At 41.1% G+C, this 25,756-nt stretch overlaps 1 protein-coding gene across 1 annotated transcript in view; it reads left to right on the top strand.

The window, feature by feature from the left end:
* The first annotated feature begins 1,891 nt into the window (after nt 1-1,891).
* DPYSL3 (dihydropyrimidinase like 3) overlaps nt 1,892-25,756 on the top strand; it is a 117,535-nt gene continuing 93,670 nt past the window's right edge. The window contains 1 exon segment of the mRNA XM_070374570.1: nt 1,892-2,570. Coding sequence (XP_070230671.1) covers nt 2,190-2,570 — 381 coding nt within the window. The 5' untranslated portion in view covers nt 1,892-2,189.

Raw genomic sequence — 25,756 nt, 5'->3', positions numbered from 1 at the left:
CATGTCTATGCGCACAAAGAAAACTTCCAAATGCTTATGGGCACTAAATGAATTAATACATATATGGGAAACCATTACATTAACGAGTGGCACACAGCAACTGTACCGATGAATGTTCCCTACTGTTGTTTTTAATATTATCATCATCATCCATTCATTCAAAAGAGATTTACGGAGTACCTTAAGTGCCAACAGATGCTCTAGACTCCAGATATTCAAAGGTAGACTAAACAGATCGAATATCTGCCTTCATGGAGCTTATGATGTAGTGGAGAATTCAGAAGATGAAGTTGGGCAGGCCAGTGAATGACTGAGCTACCCAGATGGGTGGTTGCAGTCTATACTCTCAATGGGGACAGGCCCTCATCTGCCTTGTTTAACACTGTCTCTCCAGTACCTTCTGAAGAGCAGAGTGGGCGTGCAGTTCATGTTCGATGACTAAGTAACTGCAAGAGTGAATTTCTAAGAAGGGGTCAGTTGAAAGTGGGCCTTACAGGTTTGGAGCTTAGGCAGGGTGTGCACATGTGGTGTGAGCTCTGAGTTTGTGAACTCTGTGTTCATGGGGCAGTCTGGCATAGAGTGTATGTGGGTGGACATGGAAGAGGCTGCGGATGTGAGACTGTGCATATGCATGAGTAATACCTGCGTGTGTGTCCGCTAATAGAAATGGCAAAGTCTTTGGTTCTCAATTTTGAGGTAAATCTAGACTTGTGTGTGGGGCCAAGTGTAGGGTTCTGACCTCAATAAGTGAGGTATCAGCCAGGAAGTTGTCCGATGAGGACAAAGTATTAAGAGTACTTTGCAAGGCTTGTCTGATCAGTAGTGTAATTGTGTGTGATGCAAATCAAGGGTGGATAGGGACTTCCCTGGTGGGCCAGTGGTTAAGACTCTGGGCTTCCACTGCAAGGGGCATAGGCTCCATCCCTAATCAGGGGAACTAAGATCCCTCATGGCTGGAGGTTCAACCAAAAAACAAACAAAACAAACCCTGACACCTTAAAAAAAAAAAAAAAAGATGTGGTTTTCATCTTTTACCTATTTAGGTAAGCACATAGTAGAAAACCAAACAATTCAAACCAAAACTATACTTCAAAAAAAATCTTTTAAGTGACTTCCTCGGTGGTCCAGTGATTGAGCCTCCACCTTCCAATGCAGTGGGTGCAGGTTTGATCTGTGGCCTGGGAACTAAGATCCCACATGCCAGCAAGTCATGGCCAAAAGTAAATAAACAAATTAAGGGTGGATAAAAAGCAAAATCCAGGGTGAAATATATGAAGTAAGAATAGGTTGAAGGGGGACTTCCCTGATGGTCCAGGGGTTAAGACTTCCCCTTCCAATGTAGGCGGTGCATTTGGATCCCTGGTTGGGGAGCAGTCCACATCAAAGAAAAATTAAAAGAATAAATTGAAGTGTGTGAGTCTGTTACAGGTTTCTTGTGATTGTCAATAAGATGATGTGTCTGTAGAGCTCTGTAAGCCAATAATTCAGGAGTTCATTATGTGAGGGTGCAGGTTTGTGAGGCAGATTCTAGAACCGGGAGCAATTGTGAGACAATTCTAAGATTAGGATGAGACAGAGTCTGGGATTATGGGTAAACAAAGTCTGAGATTGTGAGTCTGGTAAATTTGAGTTTGTGTGTGTGTGTGTTGCTGTAAATCAGGAAGAACTTAGAGTTTATATCAACCCACCTGAGCCAACAAAGTTTCCGTACCTGAGTGGGGCAGAGGCTTGTGTTTGGGAGGCCAACTTGGGAGTGAGTGTGGGTAAAACAGGGTTTGTGCTCACATGAGAGTGAGGCGAGCTCTTGAGTGTCAACCTGGGGGTTGTTGGGCGAGCTGGAACCGTGCCTGTGTGTGTGCGCGCGCGCCAAGTTGGATTTCTCCTTTGGATGGGCGGCGGGGACGCGTGATCGCAGGAGGCCACGTTAGGGTCCCGGCGCGCAGGAGGTGCGGCCGGCTGGGCGGGCGAGGCGGGCGAGCGGAACACGCCGCCGCTCCGGCCCAAGCGCTTCGCTCGCTGACTCGGGGCTCGCAGGGGACTGGCAGGAACCGGAGCAGCACTGCCGCCTCTGGCGCGAAGGCTCAGGCGCCTCCTCCCGCCCCAGTCACTGTGGTTCGGCGCACGCTGCCGGCTGCTGCCCTTTCCGCCTTTGGGGAAGAGAACCCACGGGCCGCTGTCGCGATCCAACCATGGCCTCGGGCCGCAGAGGCTGGGACAGCTCCCATGAAGACGATCTGCCCGTGTACCTGGCCAGGCCGGGCACCACCGACCAGGTCCCGCGGCAGAAGTACGGAGGCATGTTCTGCAACGTGGAGGGCGCCTTCGAGAGCAAGACGCTGGATTTCGATGCCCTGAGCGTGGGGCAGCGCGGCGCGAAGACTCCCCGGAGCAGCCAGGGCAGCGTCCGAGGCTCGGGGAGCCGACCTGGCGCCGAGGGGGATACCCCGCACCGGGGCCAAGGCCGGGAGGAGAGCCGGGAGCCCGCGCCCGCGTCGCCCGCGCCCGCTGGGGTGGAGATCCGGAGCGCCACCGGCAAGGAGGTTTTGCAAAACCTCGGCCCCAAGGACAAGGTAAGGGGGCCCGGGTTTCCTCTCCGCCTGTCCTCGCTCCCTTTGCAGCCCCGGGGCGCCTTGGCCCGGACACAACTTTCTCTCGTTCACTTTGTGGGGGGGATGGAGGACTAGGGGGAGGAAAAGGGCACCCTCCGCCGAGTGCATCGAGACCTTCCAGCCCAAATCTGAATTATTCACGCGCGTCCCCACTGTAGCATCTTTGTGCGCGCGGGACACGGGGTGCGTGGGTCCCCTCCCCTCCCTGCCGCATCCCCGGGCCATCGGTTCTGAGTGGGTGTGTCAGCCCGGCCAGTGCAGGAAGGCTGAGTGACTTCTAGCCCTTCTCTCGGTCTGAGTACCCACCCGCACAATTGTCTTCTTGATCTCCCTTCTGTCTCTAGATTAAATCTCAAGCCAGGTCACCAGGGCAGAGGGCAAACTGGTCCCGGGAAAACGGGGTCATCTCCATAGTACCCGGATGAAAGTACAGGCTGGGCGGTTTCCCCTCTCACTCTTCCAACATTAGCTCTGCTCCTGAAACTTTTCAGTGTGGAGCCACCAGACTAAACACCCGAAACCCCTTGCTTCTCTTCTGCCCTAGGTCGACATTTCACATCTGTGTTTGTTAAGTGTATATTTGTGTAGGTAGCTTGGCGCGAGGCTGGGGAGCCAGGAGGCTGGGGAGCCAGCTGTCTGGGGAAGAGTGGTATTGTATTTTTGAAAATAGGCAAGAGTATTAAGGGCGCATATTAAACTAGTACAGCTGCAAGTTCCCTACTGCTCTGCCATGTGCCAAAGCCAGTTTTTTCTGTGTGTATTTTTTCAGAAACTCATGTCACACTGAGCTTAAGATATGGCACTTAAGATGTGGCACTGAAACTCAGCTTGCCCTCATTTATTTCATAAAAAATCAGGACCATAGTTCAGAAAACTCAGGGCCTGGGCGGGAGGGATTGGAGTATTCAGGAGTTCAAACTGACCCTTTTGAGTTGGGGAACAATAGTAATCAGATACCTCACCCTTGTCTAGATAATGGCTGCAAAATCCAGCCTGCATATATTATATTGGACTAATACGGTTATGAATCATAACCTGAAATGGAAATGTTTGCCTCAGAGCAATTAAAGTTAATGCTAACCCAAGTTTTAGATGTTTTTCCATTAAAATGCAGCGAGCCAGTGAAAGGAGAGAACTCTGTGCTGCTTGATTTTTGGAAGTTTAAAAAAAAATAAACTAAGTTTTAAGAATTGATAACAGGAAAGAAAGTACCAAAATGAGTATGGTTTTAAGGTGCCTTTGGGGAACATCACTGTGTCTTGGAATCACTCATTTAGTTTGTGATTTTCACATCATCCTTAGAATGTGGGATTCCTCTAGGTCCCACTTAAATACCCTTTTAGGAAAAGCTTCTGATCTTTTGGGAAGGGTTTGGCTGATTTTGAAACTGAAGAATGGCCCTAGGGAAAGATTATTGCCTCTTTTCAGATCTGACTTTGATAAGTATTGAAATGTCCCCTTCCTGATTCGAAGGGATGGGAGAGGTGATGGAAAAGGTCGGTAACAATTGCTATGAGTCAGTGCTATTCCCTTTGCTGGAACACCCCTGATGTAAGCCAGATAATATGCCTGGTTTGCAGGATTTAAGAATGGTAACTAGAGAAAGGGAAAATGTTCCTCTTTTAAACCCAACATGTCTTTCTTTTTCTTTCTTTTTGCAAACCCTGTACTTTTGGCTCTTAATTGAAAAATAATAATACAACCAGGATTTGTAGTGCTACGTGCTTATTTCTAAGTTCGGGCTTGCTGTCAGCTTTATCCAGACCATGTTATTATCTCTAATTTAGTTGAATCACACTGATCGAAGAGACATCAGAGGTTATCTACTTCTGAACTTATTTCCTCCAGGATGAAGATAGGGTGTTTGGATTTATCTTTGTGGCTGAAATGCCTGGCACATTGGAGGTGCTGGATAAAAGTTTGATAAAACCCCCATAATGAAGCCATCTCTTTCGCTATGTAGGTACAAAATCATCATCTGGTCTCTGTTTAAATATTGCCATTTTCAGGGAGCTCACTTCTTCACATGAAGCAATTTTGGAGGATTTTACATTAAAAAAAAAGTCCAAGTCTACCTACCTTAGTTTCTACAAACTATTCTTGGTTCTGGGAATATATGAATAACAATGTTTCCTTATGGTGAGATATTTTAATGAGTTTAAGCATGTAGGCTTGTGTATCTGTCAGAAAAGCTGAGATAATGTTGCAGTAACAAACAGTCCTCAAATCCCAGTGGCTTAATCGAACAATAATGGTTTGGTTTTTGCTCCTGCTACTTGTCTATCATGGATCTTCAGGACAGCTGTTAATCATTGCCCTTCAGAGACCTAGACTGATGGAAGTTCCATGTCCTCACATCCAAGGTAGGAAAAGCATGTGGTAAATTGCTCATAGGCTCTTAAACTCCCGCACTGAAGTTATGTATATGACTTATGGCCATATTTCCTGGACCAGAGCAAATCATCAGTTCATGTTCAGCTTCAAAAAAATTGAGAAAGTTAACAGTCTTACTAGGATTCTGTAAACGGAGATTAGAAATATTTGGGAAATAGCTTTAATCTCTCTCCCAGATCTGGGGGTGGATTAGTGGGATGAAAACTGGCTCAACCATTATAAATTATGTGGCCACAGATGTGTAACGTATTCTGCGGGCCTCAGTTTTCCTCTTTTGCAAAATGCAGATAACAGTGACTACTTTGCATATGGTACTCAATACATGTTAATTATTATTACCCTTTGCTTTTACTGCCTTTTATATGTTTTAGGGCAATTAATCACATTCTCCCTAAAATTCTCCTTTTTAGCCTTATTATTCCTAGTTTCTTCAGCTCTCCCTTCTATGAGCCTTTCACCACTTGAATTTCCTTTTCAGATTATATTATTAATATACTTTATAAATATTCTTTCAAAAATATAATGCCCAGAACTGAACACAGTGTTCTACATGGGATATGGCCATGCCCAAGTGCATTAGGCTAGTTACTTTCCCTGATTTATATACAACTTACGATTCTATAGTAAAGATTACACATAATAATCCAGTAATCCATGTCCTGCTGTTGGCGCCATAGTAAATTCTATGTCATTCAAGCCTTCAGAAACTTTTCCACATGAGCTAGGATGTTGTTTTTCAGTTGCTAAGTCATAGCCAACTCTTTGTGACCCCATGGACTACAGCATTCCAGGCTCCTCTGTCCTACTGTCACCTGGAGTTTGCTCAGATACATGTCATTGAGTCAGTGATGCTATCTATCCATCTCATCCTCTGTCAGCCCCTGCTCCTTTTGCCTTCAATCTTTCCCAGCATGAGGGTCTTTTCCTATGAGTCAACTCTTCGCACCAGGTGACCAACCTACTGGAGCTTCAGCTTCAGCATCAGTCCTTCCAACGAATACTCAGGGTTCATTTCCTTTAGGATTGATTGGTTTGATCTCCTTGAAGTCCAGGGTACTCTCAAGAGTCTTCTCCAGCCCACAGTTTGAAAGCATCATCTCTTTGGAGCTCAGGCTTCTTTATTGTCCAACTCTCACATCCGTACATGATTACTGGAAAACCCATAGCTTTGACTATATGAAGCTTTGTCAGCAAAGTGATATCTCTTCTTTTGAACAATGCAATCTAGGTTTGTCATAGCTTTCCTTCCAAGGGGTAAGTGTCCTTTAATTTCATGGCTGTAGTCACTGTTCACAGTGATTTTGGAGCCCAAGAAAAGAAAATTTGTCATTGCTTCCACTTTTCCCCCTTCTATTTGCCATGAAGTGATGGGACTGGATGCCATGATCTTAGTTTTTTGAATGTTGAGTTTCAAGCCATTTTTTTCACTGTCCTCTTTCACCCTCATCAAGAGGCTCTTTAGTTCCTCTATATTTTCTGCCAATAGGGTAGTATTATTTGTATATCTGAAGTTGTAGATATTTCTCCCGGCAATCTTGATTCCAGCTTGTGATTCATCCAGCCAGGCATCTGTCGTGATGTACTCTGCATAGAAGTTAAATAAGCAGGGTGTCAGTGTACAGCTTTGTTGTACTATTTTCCCAATTGTGAATCAGTCCATTGTTCTATGTACAGTTCTAACTGTTGCTTCTTAAAGCCAGGATATCTGCATACTATGTTGCTACAGTTGAACTTAAAACCAAAAGGAAAGAAAAACCCTTTAACTGTAGGATTTTAACTTTTTCCCCTTCTATAATATTCATAACCATTTTAGCTTATTCTTCTACTATCAGGATAATTTTAAAGCTTAGTTCTATAATAAAATATCCCTTGTTCCAGATTTGGACTGTCTATAGATTTGATAATATCTCTTTTTGAACATTTTCTATGTGCCTGACATAGATAGTGGGAAGATCTGCCCTTGCCCTAAATTGTGGTTACATGTCAAGAACAGACACACACACACACACACACACACACCCCACACACAGATCTTCCCACTACATGCACCTTAAAAACCACCTACATCTCCCTGCCAGCCCATTATTCAGTATGCTTGGAGCTCAGTTGCTCAATCTTTGAGAACAGTCTTTGCTACAAAATCCTTATTCTTGCAAGTTAATTCTGCAGCTATCAAAAGAGTTTTTTAAAAAATATCATGATAAAATTAAAATATGCTGTATCTCTAGCATATGTAGTTATTAATTCCCACCTGAAGGAAATCAGTTTGGTTAATAAATGAATACCTTATGAAAGGATTAAATAACAAAAGTGTTTTTCCAGAATAAAAATGTAAAAAAAAAGTCACTGAATTATCCGCCAAATGCCAAGTTCCAGATTTGAGATATCCCTGGGTGTTTCTCTTGCGGTTCTGGACCTATTTGTAAACATTTTGTTAAATTGCATGTTTACATTTTTCTCATGCTAGGCATTCATATTGCCAAAATTCTCCACACAACTTTTTGTTTATAAATTCTGACAGTATAAAAAAGGCAATTCTAAGTGAAAAGAAAATATTTTTTCACCATTTGTCAAGATGGTTTCCACATATGCAGAATTTTCTCTAGCAGTGAAGAAATTACTAAAGGGAGGAGAATTATGATATATGGTCTGCCAAGACCAAATGATTCTGCAAAGACTGTCATCTGTAAAAACAAAGCAATGACATTATGATTACATAGGTCTATTGATAACTCCCTTTTGGGAACTGGGGATCCTTTCTAGTTCCCAGCTTCTCACATGGGCCACTTTTGTGCAAAACGTTTCCTTATGAATTCAGCAGGGCTTTTGGTTCTAGGAGGAGAGAATTTTGAAACTAATGAGATGTGCTTCTTACCTTTTACCATTTGCTTTTTTTTTTTTAAATCCTGGGAGATGGTTTTCAAAATGATTCAGAGAAATTGAAGTCTTTGTCCTTACCCTCCACAAAGGAAGACAGCTGGCAACAGAATTCTAGGTCTCTACTCATCCGCATCCATACTCTGTAATGCAAAGGCATTTGCTGCTCTGACAAACTAAAGTATGCACTCAGGCTGGGGGAAAAAGCTCTTACCTGGCCCTCAGGCCACACTTGAATTTGAAAGTATATTTACTTAGCCAAACCTGGAAGTGTTTGAAACCATTCAGAACTTTAGTTTAGTTTGACAGTAGGCGTTTGAGGATCATAAAAACTGCGCCTTCTAAGTAATGCTATGATTGGCAGAGTTCCCTCAAAGTAATGGTCCCTGGAGACAGGGTTTTGCTGACAATGCTTGTTAGTAATGTTTTAGAAGACCAGAGGACTGTCTGATGCTTTTCTGTTAGTGATTTCTATATCTGATTCTGTCTATGATTAGTTTCCACTGAGCATTATTCCTGCAAATAATGTTCCTGTGAGACAGCGGGTAAAGCTCCCTAGGAAGAGGAAATCTGACTGAGAAGAGTGCCATCCTTGAGTGCAAGTTCAGCCCTCCTTTTGCAGGACGAGGAAGAAGGTCCATTTGGGTGTGTAAGGACATTTTAAAAATTAAACTTTTAGGAAAATGTTAAAATTTATCTCACATGATATTCAAAAAACAGTTTAATTCCATCAAAATTGTGAAATGAGGCAGAAAAAAAAAAGACAACTGGGTAAACCATTACACTTCCTTTAACTATTAGTTTTCTTCAGCTATACAGTTTGGGTAAGTTGTTAAACTTGCTTCCCAGGTGGCTCAGACGGTAAAGTATCTGCTTGCAATGCAGGAGACCTGGGTTTGAGTCCTGGGTCAGGAAGATCCCCTGGAGAAGGGCATGGTAACCCACTCCAGTATTCTTGCCTGGAGAATCCCATGGACAGAGGAGCCTGGTGGGCTACCGTCCATGTGGTCACAAAGAGTTGGACATGACTGAGCGACTAACAGTTAGGCAAGTTACCTCACTTTTCTGAGTTTTAGTTTCGTCCTTTCTAAAATAAAGGGGCCAGACCAGATGGTCTATAACCTTCTCTGATTGTGTACCTTTATGCACAAAATTTTAGAGCATGCTCTCTTTCTGTATGTATATATTATATATACATATATGTGTACACAGATGTGCATATATATAAATTACATATATATACTGTATATAAATCTATTAATATCTTAAGGCATTATTAAATGTAAAACTACATATATATGTTATTGTTGTTGTTTAGTCACTAAGTCGTGTCCAACTCTTTTGTGACCCCATGGATTGTAGCCCACCAGGCTTCTCTGTCCATGGGATTTGCCAGGCAAGAATACTGGAGTGGGTTGCCATTCCCTTCTTGAGAGGATCTTCCCGACCCAGGGACTGAACTTGTGTCTTCTGCTTGGCAGGCCATGCATATATGTAAGTTACATATACAAATAATTTATTAATATCTTATGACATTATTAAATACAAAGAAAAAGTACAAACTGAAAAGGAAATGTTTTCAGAGATACAAGTGCATCCTGATATTTTTTTCTTATACTCTGGTGGCTTGTCTTGCCCACCATTGGGTGAGTGCCTGTAAGTCTGTGATCTTTGGAACAATGCTGTAGCAGTCAGTGGTTCTAATACTCTAGTCATTAGTGAATTAATTGTCAGCCTGAGTTCTTCAGGGACATATCCTCTTTTATGGACTAGTAACTGGAGAAAAGTTCACAGCCCTTGAAGGTTTGTGATGAGGCTGCAAGCCAGGTGCTGGTTAGTGCTCAGTGTACTTTATTATGTGTGGGGTTGGGCCAGTGGGATATGGATAACAAGGGTCACCATAAATATAATGAGAAGTCCCCAGATCTCCCTTTATGCACTAATTTTCTGTTTTCTCATTGATTCAAAAACACTTACTAAGCACTAGTTATGTAGGTGCACAATCAAAAACTAGTATTGGAGGGTCAAAGATGAATGAAATAGATAAACATTAGGAAAACATAAACTGCCTTTCATCATAATCTCCCAGAAAAAATTGCCATTAACAGGAGTATACTTTCTCTATTTCAAAATACAAGTGGGAACATGCAGCATTATCTGTTTCTAAGCAATTTTTTTTTAAACCACTTTTTGAAGCATTTATTAAACTTTATTTCTTTTTTTAGCACGCTTGCTTTTTATTTTTTTATTTTTTTTCTAATTTTATTTTATTTTTAAACTACATAATTGTATTAGTTTTGCCAAATATCAAAATGAATCCGCCACAGGTATACATGTGTTCCCCATCCTGAACCCTCCTCCCTCCTCCCTCCCCATACCATTTCTTTATTTCTGAGAGTAAGTTTAGGTTCATAGCATAATTGGGTGGAAAGTACAGAGATTTCCCATATTTTTCATGCGTAACCTCCTCCATTCTTGCATAACCACCTCCATTACCAGCATCAGAGTTTGTTGCAATTGAGAATCTATTGACACATTCTTATTACTTGAAGTCCATGGTTTACATTAGGGTTCACTCTTGGTGCTGTACATCCTCTGGATTTTGATAAATGTATAATGACATGTATCCATTATTATTATATCATACAGAGTATTTTCACTACCCTAAAAATCCTTCGTGCTGCGTATATTCATCCCTCTCTTTCCTCTAACCCCTGACAACTACATTTTAAAAAACTGTTTCTATAGTTTTGCCTTTTCCAGAACGTCATACAGTTGGAATCATATAATATCCAACATTTTCGGGTTGTTTTATTTTATCCGTAATACGGATTTAAATTTCCTCCATGTCTTTTCATTTTAGCACTGAATATTCCAGTGTCTAGATTTACTACAGTTTACTTATCCATTCACTTACTGAAGGACATCTTGGTTGTGTCCAGGTTTTGGCAGTTAGGATTAAAGCTGTTGTAAACTTTCCAGCTTTTTGTGTGGACATAAATTTTTAATTTGCTTGAGTAAGTTGAGTGTGATTGTTGGATTGTATGATAAGAATATGTTCTGTTTTGTTAAAAAAAAAAATTTCTAAATTGTCTCATAAAGTTTTGTATTCCCACCAGCAATGAATGAGAATTCCTTGTGCTCCACACCTTTGTCAGCATTTGGTATTATCACTATTTTGGGTTTTAGCCATTCTAATAGGTATGTGGGGCTTCCCTAGTAGCTCAGACGGTAAAGTGTCTGCCTGCAATGCAGGAGACCTGGGTTCGATCCCTGGGTCAGGAAGATCCCCTGGAGAAGGAAATGGCATGTAGTAATATCTCATTGTTGCCTTAGCTACAACTGTGTTGCAGCTCCCTAATGACAGAACATGCTGAACATGTTTGTATATGCTTACTTGTCATCTGTATATTCTCTTCTTGTAGGTGTCTGTTCAGGTCTTTTGTCCATTTTTAAATTGGGTTGTTCATTTTATTATTGTTTTAAACATTCTTTTATATTTTGTACAAGGGTCGTTTATCATTTGTGTATCTTACAAGTATTTTCTCCCAGTCTGTGGCTTGTCTTCTGATTGTCTTGTCATTTTGTTGTGTGGAGCAGAAGTTTTAAATTTTTAACCAAGTTCACCTTATTCATTATTTCTTTTGTGAATTGTACCTCTGTTGTATCTAAAAAGTCATTGCCATACCCAAAGGCATTTAGATTTTCTTCTGTCTTCTAGGGATTTAGAGTTTTGCATTTTACATTTAAGTTTGTGATCCATTTTGAACTAAATTTTGTAAAGGGTGTAAGATCTGTGTCTGGATTCACTTTTCTCTTGTGGATGTCCGGTTGTTCCAGCACCATTTGTAGAAAGACTGTCTTTGTTCCATTGTATTCTCTTCACTCCTTTGTCCAAGATCAGTTCAGTTCAGTTCAGTCGCTCAGTCACGTCTGACTCTTTGCAACCCCATGAATCAGCACGCCAGGCCTCCCTGTCCATCACCAACTCCTGGAGTTCACCCAAACTCATGTCCATCCAGTTGGTGACGCCATCCAGCCATCTCATCCTCTGTCGTCCCCTTCTCCTCCTGCCCCCAGTCCCTCCCAGCATCAGAGTCTTTTCCAATGAGTCAACTCTTCGCATGAGGTGGCCAAAGTACTGGAGTTTCAGCTTCAGCATCAGTCCTTCCAATGAACACCCAGGGCTGATCTCCTTCAGAATGGACTGGTTGGATCTCCTTGCAGTCCAAGTGACTCTCAAGAGTCTTCTCAAACACCACAGTTCAAAAGCATCAATTCTTCAGTGCTCAGCTTTCTTCACAGTCCAACTTTCACATCCATACATGACCACAGGAAAAACCATAGCCTTGACTAGATGGACCTTTGTTGGGAAAGTAATATCTCTGCTTTTCAATATGCTGTCTAGGTTGGTCATAACTTTCCTTCCAAGATCAGTTGACTGTATTTATATGGATCTATTTCTTGGCAATACCGCACTGTCTTGATTACTGTAGTTTTATAGTAAGTATAGAAGTTGAATAATATTGGTTCCTTAGTTTCTTATCATCAAATATTCAGATTGTCCATTTCTTCTTGTGTGAGTTTTAGTGGATTGTGTCTTTCAAGGAATGAGTCCATTTCATCTGGGTTATCAAGTTTATGGGCATAGAGTTTTTCATAATACTCCTTTATTATCTTTTTAATGTATATGGAATTTATGATGATATCCCGTTGTTTTTTCAGATATATGTAATTTATACATATAATTTATGTCTTCTCTTTTTTCTTTAACTATCCTGCCTAGATACTTATCAATTGTATTGATTTTTTTGAAAAATCAAGCTTTTGGTTTTAATGTTCTCTGTTGTTTTTTTTGTTTTCAATTGAATGGATTTGTTCTGATTTTTACTTTCTTTTCTTCTGCTTAATTTGGATCTAATTTGTCTTTCTTTTCTAGTTTCCTAAGATGAAAACTTAGACTTGATTTTAGACCTTTATGCCTTTCCAATATATGCATTCAATGTTATACGTTTTCCTCTAAGCACTGCTGTAATTTCATTCCGTGGATTTTGGTATGTTGTGGTTTCACTTTTATTTTCTCAAAATATTTAAAAATTTCTTTTAAGATTTCTTCTTTGCCGCGTGTGTTACTTAGAAGGGCGCTGTTTAATCTCCAAGTATTTGGGGGATATTCTGGCTATCTTTCTCTTATTGATTTGTAGTTTAATTCTACTGTGGTCTGAGAATAAATATTATGTGATTTCTATTATCTTAAATTTAGTTAAAAGTATGTTTTATAGCCCAGAATGTGGTATATCTTGGTGAATGTTTTGTGTGAGCTTGAGGAGAATGTAAAGCCTGTTGTATTTGGATGAAATAGTGTGTAGATATCAGTTATAGCTAGTTAATTGATAGTTCTGTTACATTCAACTATGTCTTTATTGCTTTTCTGCCTACAGGATTTGTCCATTTTCAATGGGGGTATTAAAATCTCTAAGTGTAATAGTGGATTTATCTTTTTCTATTTGAAGTTCTATCAGATTCTGCCTCACATACTTTAATGCTCTGTTTTTAAGTACATATACATTTAGAATTGTTATACCTTCCTGGAGAATTAATCCCTTTATCATTAAATAATACCCTTCTTTATACCTGATGACTCTGTTTCTGATGTTCATTCAGTCTCTTCAAACTGTGGAGTGTGTTTTTTTTTTTTGCTTTTAGTATAGTTTGTTATTTTTTGTTGAAAGCTAGACACATGTACTAGGTAAAAGAAACTCTAGTAAATAGACCCTCACTAATGTGGTAAGATGTGGGTGGAGGGGAAGCATTCTGCAGTGCTATGATTAGGTCTCAGTCTTTTGATGAGCCTGTACCTCTGAAATCTGAACATTAGCAACTTCACAGCCCTTCCCTGTCACCCATTAGGTGGGACAGGATGGCTGGAGGGGACTGGAGTTGTGTACTTTCCTTCTCCCACATGGAAGGCTAGAGGTTCTTAGTATTGGATATTCCCTCCCCCGCATCAGGTAGATTAAGCTCTGATCAAACTACAGCAAGTTAGGCTCTGGTGAAGTAGTTTCTTCTGAAGGCAGGCCTTATTCGGAACAGAATGCTCTGGTATATATAAAAATACTCTTCTCCCAGCAAGAAGCCACAGGGCTTTTTCTCTAATATTCGCTCTGAGGATGAGATAGAACTGTTGGAGGCAACAGTCACAGAACGTTTAGGGTTCTCTGGTAACTGGATAACTGGGTCCCCTGGCATTTTTAACTCTCCAAGTTGACAATGCTGTGCCTCCAGCAATTCATCAATCCCAGTTCAGCTCTTCTTACCTCAGCAGTGTTTCCTCTGGGAGTGTTTGCTCCTGACTTTCTGCTCAGGTGAGGTGTGATTCTGCATTCACCCCTCTGTTTCCTCCAATCTGGGAGGCAGTGGTTTTCTCTGTGTCCTTACCTTTCTGCTGGATCTAAGAACTGGTAAATTTTTTCAGCTTTTTACTTGTTAGGATGAAGTGGCAACTTCTTAGCTCCTTACATGCTGGATCTGAAATTCTAAACTATTTTTTTTTTAATCTAAGTTATTATGGTACCTTTACAGAGCATCAAAGATTTTTCCAAAATATAACTTACAATAGCAATATAGTACTCTACTGTGAGACATCATGTATTTAATCACTTATTCCTTCTAACTGGACCATTTAAATTGATGTTTTTGTTTTCAATTTTGACTTCATTTTTACTTTCCCTTTTTTTGCTGTTGTAAATAAGGAAGTGGTAGACCTTCTTCTAGCTAAATCTTGTTGTATACCCATTTCATTACCATTTGTCTGTGGGAATTTCCTATAAATGGACACTTGTGGTATGGTCATTTTCATGCTGCAGGATTACTGAGCATGGGGTGGTTGCTTCCAGTGTGGAACTTCATGGGCAAGATTCTACAGTGTATAAAGCCAGGAAAGTGTTTTGTGTAAATTGTGTAAGAAAGACAGATACAGTCTAGGCCAAACTGCTCAATAGCAGATGAGATTAAGGGAACACAAAGCCAAGTAAATGTGGACAAAGTAAAAGACATGAGAAGAAGATTTTAAGTCTTAGCTGGAGATAAAAACCAATGAAGAAAGAAATTTTTAAAGGGCAATCTACCAAAATTCTCCTTGGTAGAGAATTTTTCTCTACCAAAGTAGTTCGTACCCTAATCTATAGTAATTTTACTTTTCCTTGAGTTTAGAGTACAAATATGAGCTTCAAGGTATATTCTAATGAAAAGATCATTTATGGAATACTAATTGATGCAAGATGCTGCTGTTTCTAAGCCTCACAATAACTCTACAAAATAGATACCAACAGCTTCATAGTCTGGAAGAGAAACTGAATCTCAGAGAGATGATTTGACTTCCTGTAGTCAAAAAAACTAGAAATGAACAAGTTAGAATTTAAGCTCTTAGGTGATCCAGTTGCTTTTTATATACCACTTTGCTGTTCCCTTATTATATGTTGGCAGTTAAGAGTTAGTACTGAATAGGGCCCAGCACCTAGAACTGGCTTGGTTAAGAGGGTTATCCAAAATAGACTGTCTACTGGTGAGACCTGTGGGAGAGTAAGAGGACTGTACTCCTAGAACCAAAAGAGTTTGGTAGAGTCCAAAAGGTGAACTCAGTGGCTAAAGCTGAAAATATTGGAAGTGAGGTGGCCCTAGAAAGAGACCAGGAGATAGAGCCAGGGAAGGAATGAGTAAACAGGGACTCAGATAGTTATCATGAAATGCTACAAATGCCTAATAGTTATTTTTTTTTAATTTATTTTTTTGAACTGTAGTTTATTTATAATTTCTATTAACTTTGCTATATAGCAAAATGATTCAGTTATACAAAGAAATGAAGTGAAGTGAAGTCGCTCAGTCATGTCCGACTCTTTGTGACCCCATGAACTGTAGCCTACCAGGCTCCTCTGTCCATGGAATTTTCCATGCAAGAATACTGGAGTGGGTTGCCATTTCCTTCTCCAATACATATATACTCTTTTTAATATTATTTTCCATTGGATATTTAATGCAGTTCCCTGAGCTATATAATAGGACCTTGTTTATCCATTTTATATGTAATATTGTAGTTTGCATTTGCAAATCCCAAACTCGCAATCCATGCCTCCCCCACCCCATCTTCCCCTTGGCAACCACAAGTCTGCTCTTTATGTCCCTGTGTCTGCCTCTGTTTCCTAGGTAAGTTCATTTGGGTCGTATTTTAGATTCCACTGTAAGTGATATCATATGGTATTTGTCTTTCTGACTTACTTCACTTAGTATGGAAATCTCTTAAGTCCGTCCATGTTGCTGCAAATGGCATTGTGTCATTCTTTTTGATGGCATATACTGGCAGTAGTGAGTAGTATTTCATTGTGTACATGTACCGCATTTTATTTATCCTTTCATCTGTTGATGGACATTTTAAGTTGTTTCCATGTCTTGGCTGCAGTGAATAGTGCTGCTCTGAACATAAGAGTGCATGCATCTTTTTGAAATACATTTTTGTCTGGGTATACTTCAGGACTCGGAGTATTGGGTCATACGGCAACATTATTTTTTGTTTTTTGAAGAACCTCTATACGGTTTTCCACGGTGGCTGCACCAATTTACATTCCTACCAAAAACATAGGAGGGTTCCTTTTTCTCCATACCTTCTCCAGCATTTGTTATTTATAGACATTTTTAACGATGGCCATTCTGACTGGTGTGAGATGGTGCCTCATTGTAGTTTTGATTTGCATTTCTCTGATAATTAACAATGTTGAGCATCTTTTCATGTGTCTGTTGGCCATCTGGAAGTCTTCTTGGAGAAATATCCATTTAGGTATAATGCCCATTTTTTTATTGGATTGTCTGGGTTTTTTGGTTGAGTTGTGTGAGCGGGTTGTATGTTTTGGAAATTAAGTGCTTGTCAGTCACATCTTTTGCAAATATTTTCTCCCAGTCCATAAGTTGTCTTTTCATTTTGTTTATGATTTCCTTGCTGTACAGAAGTTTATAAGTTTGAATAAGTTTGAATTGGTCACATTTGTTTGCTTTTGCTTTTGTCTTATAATTATTTTCATTGGGTGCTGTGGCTTGCTGGTTGCTTGACCTGGTTTAAAGTTGCTTGCTAAGGGCAGATAGTATTTAAAGGATGGTGGCAGAGACGGAGCTCAGATCCAGGTCTGCAGACTCCAGAGCCCATGCAGCACTATTAAGGACTGTCTCTTTTGAGAGCAGAATCACTTGGTTTATTTCTAAGAAGCTGGACTATATCCATACAGAAAAGCTGCAGTCCTTACATGGAATTGGATGTGGGCGATGGAGGAGCTGTTTTCCTCTGACTATATCCTGTCACTTAGATAGAAATAAATAAAGTGAGGTGGAAAGTTGTGTGATAAATGGATACTGAGAATGAAAAAAATACTGTTGGTGAATGGTGGTATCTCACACAATTGGTAGGCAGGGAAAACCTCTCCAGAGGTGTAGTTTTCTCCTACACACCACCAAGGGAGAGTCAGGAAGCCAGTGAGATTACAAGTGGGGAGCAGGGAGTGGGAAATAGGTGGAAGTGATTTGAAATGAAGACAATATCTGGCAATTCTTGTTTTCAGCTAAGTGTCTGAGAATAAAAGGATGAGGTGTCACTGAATTGTCTATAATAAGAGTTTGTAAACTTTATCTGTAAAGGTCCAGGTATTAATAGGAAATATTTTAGGCCTTTCAGGCTATAAGGTATCTGTCCTGGCTACTAAACTCTATACAGCAAAGCCGTCCATAGACAGTGTGTAAATGAATGGATGTGGCTGTGTATCAATAAATCCTTAGTTGCAAAATCAGGTGGTGTGCTGGATTAGACCCAAGAGCAATAGTTTGTCAATCCCTGATCTTGAGTACAATAAAAGGGACATAGGTGTGTGTGTGTGTGTGTGTGCTGGAATGGCAGAATGAGTAATGGCAATTTGTCAATATGAAAAGATTTAGAAATTTGAAAGAAGTATAGGAACTATACAAGATAATCTAAAAGGCTCAAAAACACCTGTCCACCTTTCAAGATGTCTGAGATTGAGGGAGGATATTAAAAATAAATGTGTATCAGACCATAAAGAGGAAAACAGTGCAAGCAATTTTAAAAAACATTTTATTTACTTAGCTACTTATTTCTGGCTGCACTGGGTCTTCATGGTTGTCTGCAGACTTTATCTAGCTGTGGTGCTCCAGCTTCTCTCTGTGGTGGTTTTTCTTGTTGTAGAGCACAGACTGTAGCCATGCTGGCTTTAGCAGTTTGTGTGTGGGCTTAGCTGCCCCATGGCATGTGTGGACTTAGTTCCTGGGTCAGGGATTGAACCTGCATTGGCAGGTGGATTCTTAACTGCTGGGCCACCAGGGAAGTCCCAATGCAAGCTATGTTAGAGAATGAAATATGAAGTGGAGGCAAGGCTTTGTAAAGAACAGACAAGAAAAGGAGGTGGGGGGTGGCGGTAAAGAGGATGACCTGGAAATGAGAGTGAGGAAGAAAGAAAGGAAGTCTGAGCGATTAGGAGGAGGAGGAGGTCAAGCTTTGCTGGGGTGCTCGAAATAGGAGAGGTGCGAGGCAGCAAACAGCCTGGAGCTGCAGAGCTGAGCGGGGCTGGTGGAAAAGACTTCTTGGCAATTGTGAACAGAACTCAGCAGTACTAAGTGAACAGGGAGGAGGCTAGACTCACTCACTCTTTTGTAAAATTTTCTTCTGCCTACTTGAACCAGTTCAAAAAGAACCACCCTCCTACTCTTAAGACATGTCAACAGATTGAAAATAAGGAGCTTTGGGAGTGGACATAGTGGCTCACCCAATAGTGTCTTTAGGAATTTTCAGGGAAAGTGTCCTTGGGTGAGTGTTTATTACCTCTTGGAAGATGTGTGCTCACCGTTCAGGAAACCTGACTTTGGGGTCAGCCGCAGCCGATTACGCAGGAGGCCTGCTGGCAGAGTCAGTGGTTTTCCACTCACTCCTTCCTTCATTGATTCTCTCATCCATCTGTGCGTCCAACAGATATTTATTGAGAGTCCACCATGAGCCTCTTCCGGATCACCAGCAGTCAGGGATCTGTCAGGCACTTGAAGGGACTGTGTGGAAGAGGTGATGGCAACTTTAAAAATGAGTGTTCTGAAGCAGGGAGCAGGTCAGAGGAAGGGAGGGCAGGAAATGGATATTAGCAAAAAGAGTTTTCCATCGCTAGACAAATTCATCCAACTAGACTGTGGAATCTCAGAACTAGAAGTTTCAAAGATCATTTTGTCTCTTTCACTTTAGAAACAGGAAAATTGAGACCTCAAGAGGGGAATAAGGATAAAAAATAAGATTTAATGAGTGCTTATATGCCAGGCACCATTTTTTTTAAACAGTGGTAAAATATGACATAAAATGTATCATTTTTAAACATTTTCAGTATATTTCAGTCATAGTAAGTACATTTACAAGGTTGTACAGTTATTGCCACTCTCTACTTCCATAGCTTTTCCATCACCCCAAAAGGAAACTCTCCACCCATTAATTAGTCACTCCCCATTCCCCTCTCCCTCCAGCCCTTCAGTTCAGTTCAGTTCAGTTCAGTCCCTCAGTCGTGTCCGACTCTTTGCAACCCCATGAATCGCAGCACGCCAGGCCTCCCTGTCCATCACCAACTCCCAGAATTCACTCAAACTCACGTCCATCAAGTCGGTGATGCCATCCAACCATCTCATCCTCTGTCGTCCCCTTCTCCTCCTGCTCCCAATCCCTCCCAGCATCAGAGTCTTTTCCAATGAGTCAACTCTTCGCATGAGGTGGCCAAAGTACTGCAGTTTCAGCTTTAGCATCATTCCTTCCAAAGAACACCCAGGGCTGGTCTCCTTTAGAATGGACTGGTTGGATCTCCTTGCAGTCCAAGGGACTCTCAAGAGTCTTCTCCAACACCACAGTTCAAAAGCATCAATTCTTTGGCGCTCAGCTTTCTTCACAGTCCAACTCTCACATCCATACATGACCACAGGAAAAACCATAGCCTTGACTAGACGGACCTTTGTTGGCAAAGTAATGTCTCCGCTTTTCAATATGCTGTCTAGGTTGGTCATAACTTTTCTTCCAAGGAGTAAGCATCTTTTAATTGATTGCCCTTGGCAATCACTGATCAGCTTTCTGTCTCTATAGATTTATCTGTAATGGACATTGCATATAAATGGAATCGTACAATATGAGGCCCTTTTGTGCCTGGCTTCTTTCAATTAGCATAATGTTTTCAGGGTTCATCCATGTTGTAGCACCCATCAGTAGTTCATACCTTTTTTATTTTACCTTTTTCCAACTCTGATGTCCAGAGTGGTCTTTTTCTACCTTCTCCCTCTTGCCTTTACTCTGTAATACTTAAAAATCTAGTAACTGCATATTTTTAAAAGTAACACTCAATGTGTGAACTTTACAAACGAACCACCCCACTTTATTCCTTTCTGTGGCAGGATAACGTTCCATTTTCAGTTCAGCTCAGTCTCTCAGTCATGTCCGACTCTTTGCGAACCCATGGACTACAGCATGCCACGCCTCCCTGTCCATCACCAACTCCTGAAGTTTACTCAGACTCGTGTCCATTTAGTCAGTGATGCTATCCAACCATCTCATCCTGTGTCGTCCCCTTCTCCTCCCACCTTCAATCTTTCCCAGCATCAGGGTCTTTTCAAATGAGTCGGTTCATCGCATCAGGTGGCCAAAGTATTGGAGTTTCAGCTTCAGCATCATTCCTTCCAATGAATATTCAGGACGATTTTGTTTCGGATGAACTGGTTGGATCTCCTTGCAGTCCAAGGGACTCTCAAGAGTTTTCTCCAACACCACAGTTCAAAAGCATCAATTCTCTAGCACTCAGCTTTCTTTATAGTCCAATACTCACATCCATACACGACTACTGGAAAAACCATAGCTTTGATTAGATGGACCTTTGTTGGCAAATCCATTTATCATGTGTTTTTTTCCATCTACCTGTTGATGAACATTTGGGATGTTACTTCTTTTTTGGCTGTTGTGAATGGTGCTGTGCCAGGCACTTTTAAAAGAATTTTACATTTCTTAATTCTGTTTACAAAAACCCTGGAGAGTATTACACAGATTTTATAAATGAGAAAAAAGAGATTAGGTCACATGTTCAAGTCACACACTTAGAAGAAGGGGGCTGATAGGGTGGAGCCAAGACCCAAATTTCCTATTTCCCTAGGTAGTGCTCTTTCCACTCTGCCCACTAGCTCAGCTCTGTGAGGGCAAGACCTGCCACTTGCTCCTGACTGCTCTTCCTTAATTCCTCCACAGTCACATGTGCTCAGTGTATTTGCTGTAAACCAGGTGAACTGAACCTCTCTAATGAGTAACATATAGGAAGCAAAGGAAGAGATGGGGCTTCCATGGTGGCTCAGTGGTAAAGAATCCGCCTGCCAGTGCAAGAGATGCAAGTTCGATTCCTGGGTTGGCAGTGTCCCCTGGAGGAGGAAATGGCAACCCACTCCAGTATTCTTTTTTTTTTTTTTTTCACTCCAGTATTCTTGCCAGAAGATTCCCATGGACTGAGAAGCCTGGTGGGCTACAGCCCATGGGGTCACAAAAGAGTCGGATACAACTTAGCAACTAAACAACAACAACAAAGGAATGACTAGAGATTATTTATAGGAAGTTACTTTTTATTTTAACATTAAATGTGTAGAACATCTGATTCAATAGCAGGATACTGTAAATTATTTATGGCCTATTCATAGGACAAAATACTATGGAGCCATTAAGAACAATGCTATGGAAGCACAGTGGGTGAGAAAGTGTTCCTGGGTTAGTTAGGCCCACCGCCCTCTAAAGGAAGCCACCAGCAACAACTCAAGTAGGAAAACAGGTTTACAGAGGTTCAATAGTCTGCATGAACGAAGACAGCTTGCAAGGCCAGAATTCTGTCTATATCCCCAAACCCACACTGTCAGCCACAATAAAAAAATTAAACAGAAATTTAACAAAATCTTAGCATTGAGATAACTTGTGTTTTCTTCTATTTCTTCAGAACATTTTTCACATTTTTTTTTTATCTTTTGGCTACACCACACGGATCTCAGCTCCCTAACCAGGGATCAAGCCCATGCTCCCTGTGGTAGAAACAGAGTCTTAACCCACTAGACAGCCAGAGAAGTCCCAAGAACATTTTTTCACATTTTTTTTTTTTACAGTGAACTTGCATTGCTTTTGAAATTGAGTAAAAGCATTGCATTTTCTCTCACAAAGAGAAGAATCCTGCTTAAATGAACTTCAAAATGTAGTTGAAAAAAAAGAGGAAATCTCTCATGGGGGAAAATATGGGCCACAAGGAAAGTAAGGAACAGTGCTGGCAAGAAACCCTCCATGGAGGTCTGGTTGTAGGGTTGCTTTATCGTCTCAACATTTGGGAACCATTAATGGGTGCTGACCACCCCTTTCCTTAAATAAGCATTTTTATTTCCCAGTTCCTTGCAAAGCTCTTCTGATGATTTGAGAGAGTAGTTAACAAACCACACCAAATCAGATGCAGTTGTAGCCTGGCAGAAATTGGACATGTTCAGTTACTTAAGTTACATGCTTCAGTTCTCTAACCTATCTAAAATTTTACCTTGCTCTCACTTTTTTTTTTTTTTTTTTTTTAGAATTTTTTTCTTAATGATGAAAACTTTGAAGATCTACTCTTAGTAATTTTCAAGCATACAGTATAGCATTATTAGCTATAGTTACCATGCTATATACTACCTCCCGTGACTTACTTATTTTATAACTAGAAGTTTGTACCTTTTGACTCCCTTCACCCAGCTTGCCCTCCCCTGCCTGTGGCAACAACCACATGTATCTATGAGGTTTTTTGTTTTTGTTTGTTTTGGTTTTTTTTTGAGTCCACATATAAGTGAGACTCTCATTTCTGGTTGTTGCCAGTGAGCACTGGCTTGGGGCCTGATTTTTATCTTCTCTGTGTCATCCCCACCAGGGGTCTGAGAAATAACCCTTCTTCACATTATTAGTATAAGAACAATACTAGTTTGTTATTGTTTCTTACTGTGGGTAGGAACCACATTACGAAAAACAAGTCATTGTCGCTAAGGACTTAGGTTGTTGATATTTAATTCCAGATTTCCCCTTTCAAGTCCTGTCTCCTCATTCAATCAGCAGTGATGTGGCTCCACAATAGCTGTAATATTGTCATAATTTCCATAGAAACCGTCGGTAAAGCTGCAAACACAGGATTACACCCTCGCTGCAGGCTGAGGCAGGAAGGCCAGATGGGCTCTGAAGGGGAAAAGGCCCTCAGTGGGACATAAATCACTAGGTGCGGGGGGGTGGGAGTGGTGAGGGGATGGGGGCGGGGTGGGGAGGAGGTGGGAGTTGGGAGGGGATCGGGTGGGGAGGGGAGGAAGCCACTTCAGGAGAAAACCTCTATTGGTGCAATCTTTGCCACAGGGTAAAATTCCCAAATGAAGTGGCCAGCCGTGCAGGCTCCTGTCCAAGGCCAGTGTCTGGGCTTGGTTATTTGTTTGGACCCAGATGCTAAGGAAGCTGGAGACAGATTTCTTCCTGTGTGGGCTGCTGAATTCCTTGGTCTTCAGCCACAGACAGACAGACAGACATCAGTTCCTGGTCAGCTCCTGTGTATATGAAGATAGGGACAGAAGTAACATGTCATCCCTATGTGCCAAGCTGGACTGTTCACATGAATATCTCTTTGGACCTTCACAGCATCTCTGAGGGGAGGATATTATTATTGTTTCCATTTTTCAGGTGAGGTAACTGGGTTACTCTCACTCCCTCTCCTTCAGATCTCAGCTTCATCTTGAGTGTTTCCAGGACCTTTTTCTGGGCCCTCAAAGCCAGATGAGGTGTACCTGTGTACTCACCAGTGTACCTCTATTGGATACTTATCATTCTTGTTTTAGAAATTCTTATTTACCTCTTTCCACTAGCCTGGAACCCACTGACGGCAATACCTTTGCACAGCAGTTAACGCATAGTTACATATTTTTGAATGAATGAATAAGAACTGGTAACTTAATCAAAAATTTATCTTTTTCACAGTTGTATTCTTGGCAGTTAACACAATCCCTGGTATATAATAAGTGAAAGTCGCTCAGTTGTGCCTGACTCTGTCCATGGAATTCTCTAGCCCAGAATACTAGAATGGGTAGCCTTTCCCTTCTCTGGGGGATCTTCCCAACCCAGGAATTGAACCCAGGTCTCCCACATTGCAGGTGGATTCTTTACCAGCTGAGCCACAAGGGAAGCCTGGTATATAATAAACCCTCATTAAATACTTATGTGAAATAGTGAATAAATGAACATCAGCTAATTCATCACACAGTGTCTCAGGGAGTCATGCCAGGCTATTCCAACTTTTGCACTGTTTCATGAGCTGGTAGGAGAGGTCATTTTCATGTTTGGCCAGGCAACTCGGAGTGCATGACTTCTTGGTAATGGATCCAGGGGATCTTCTCAATCCAGGGACCGAACCCAGGTCTCCTACACTGGAGGCAGATTTGGCCAAATCACTTGGCCTTTGTGGGCCTTAGTTTTTCTGTTTTTAAATAAAATTTTAGTTGAGTTAAATATGAGTTTTTCTCAGAGTGTACTTCTTCTTAAAAAAAAAGTCACAAGCAATCTTATCATCACCCCAGTAAAAGTGGAGCTGCTTAGATAGAGGCTCCTCCAACTTTCCTTTCATGCGTCTCACCTCCACTCTTGATATCCTCTGAGAAAGCTCAGTGGACACTAGGTCTCTGGTAAACACAGCTGGGGACCCACAAGAATAGCTTGTATTTAGAGCCCCTCTGCTTCTAAAGTTCAAGAATTCTAGAAATATGGGCTCTGAGCCCCACAGAAACTGTATGTAGCCAGTCCTAGGCTGATGGTATGTGCCACCTGTCTTTACCAATAGGTTTTGTGCTGGTCAGGACTGGATGTGGGATTTGGGGGGTCTTGATTCTGATTTTTGCACCCATAACCACCACTTCCCCAAAGGGTATTATCATTGAGCAAGTTATTTCATGTCTCTGAACCATTTTCCTTAACTATAGATTGGGACAAATATTCCATCATGATTGGGTTTTATGAGACACAGAGTGATAACTACCACTCACTGTGTAATAACTAAATAAATAGTATATTTTGTTGGGAGCAGCTATATCACTGCATGTTCGTGCTGGCTCTGCCCCAAAGGCAAGGCTCTGAACACCCTCGGATCATTTCTCATGGCTATGTTTTCAAGGAGCAAGCTTGAGAGATGAGGTAACGTTTCCCCCAGACAAAGAGTTGTCTTACTTCAGCTTCCTATAAAAGTAGCGAATCCCCCAAACACAGAATTCCCGCATAACACAACCCGCTGTGAGTATAGGCATCCACAATGGGCTCTTGGTATCACCCCTGTGAGACTTGGGGTGTAAGCTCTCCATGAAAACTGATGTAAAACTGTCTAATGCTATTGTCATGAGTAATAACACCCTTTGTCTTTGACCCAGGAATCTCCTGTCTTCTACCAACATGCAGTAAATAGTAACAAGTTAGCTTATTAGGCTGTAAGCAGGATAAAATCTCAGACTCTACACATTGCTTGGCACACATTAATGTCATATATATATATATATGACATTAATTAAATATCATAATAGCCACAGGCAGTAGGTAGTTCGAGTAACCATATTTCACAGATAACAAAAGTTAGTTTCAGAACAAAGTTCAGAAACTTTCCAGAGATCATGCAGCTATTATATGGCAGAACCAAGATATTAAACTAATATCTATCCTACTCCAAAGTTATACCTTTGATTATATTTTCTTCCTAAAGCACGTGAAGTAATGGCTAGGAAATCCCTTCCAAACTCTAAAGCATTATGCACAC

The sequence above is a fragment of the Bos mutus genome, chromosome 7 (genome assembly GCF_027580195.1).
Source record: "Bos mutus isolate GX-2022 chromosome 7, NWIPB_WYAK_1.1, whole genome shotgun sequence".
NCBI classification, from domain to species: domain Eukaryota; kingdom Metazoa; phylum Chordata; class Mammalia; order Artiodactyla; family Bovidae; genus Bos; species Bos mutus.
The sequence above is the reverse complement of the archived record's forward strand: the minus strand, read 5'-3'. Positions and strand labels throughout refer to the sequence as shown.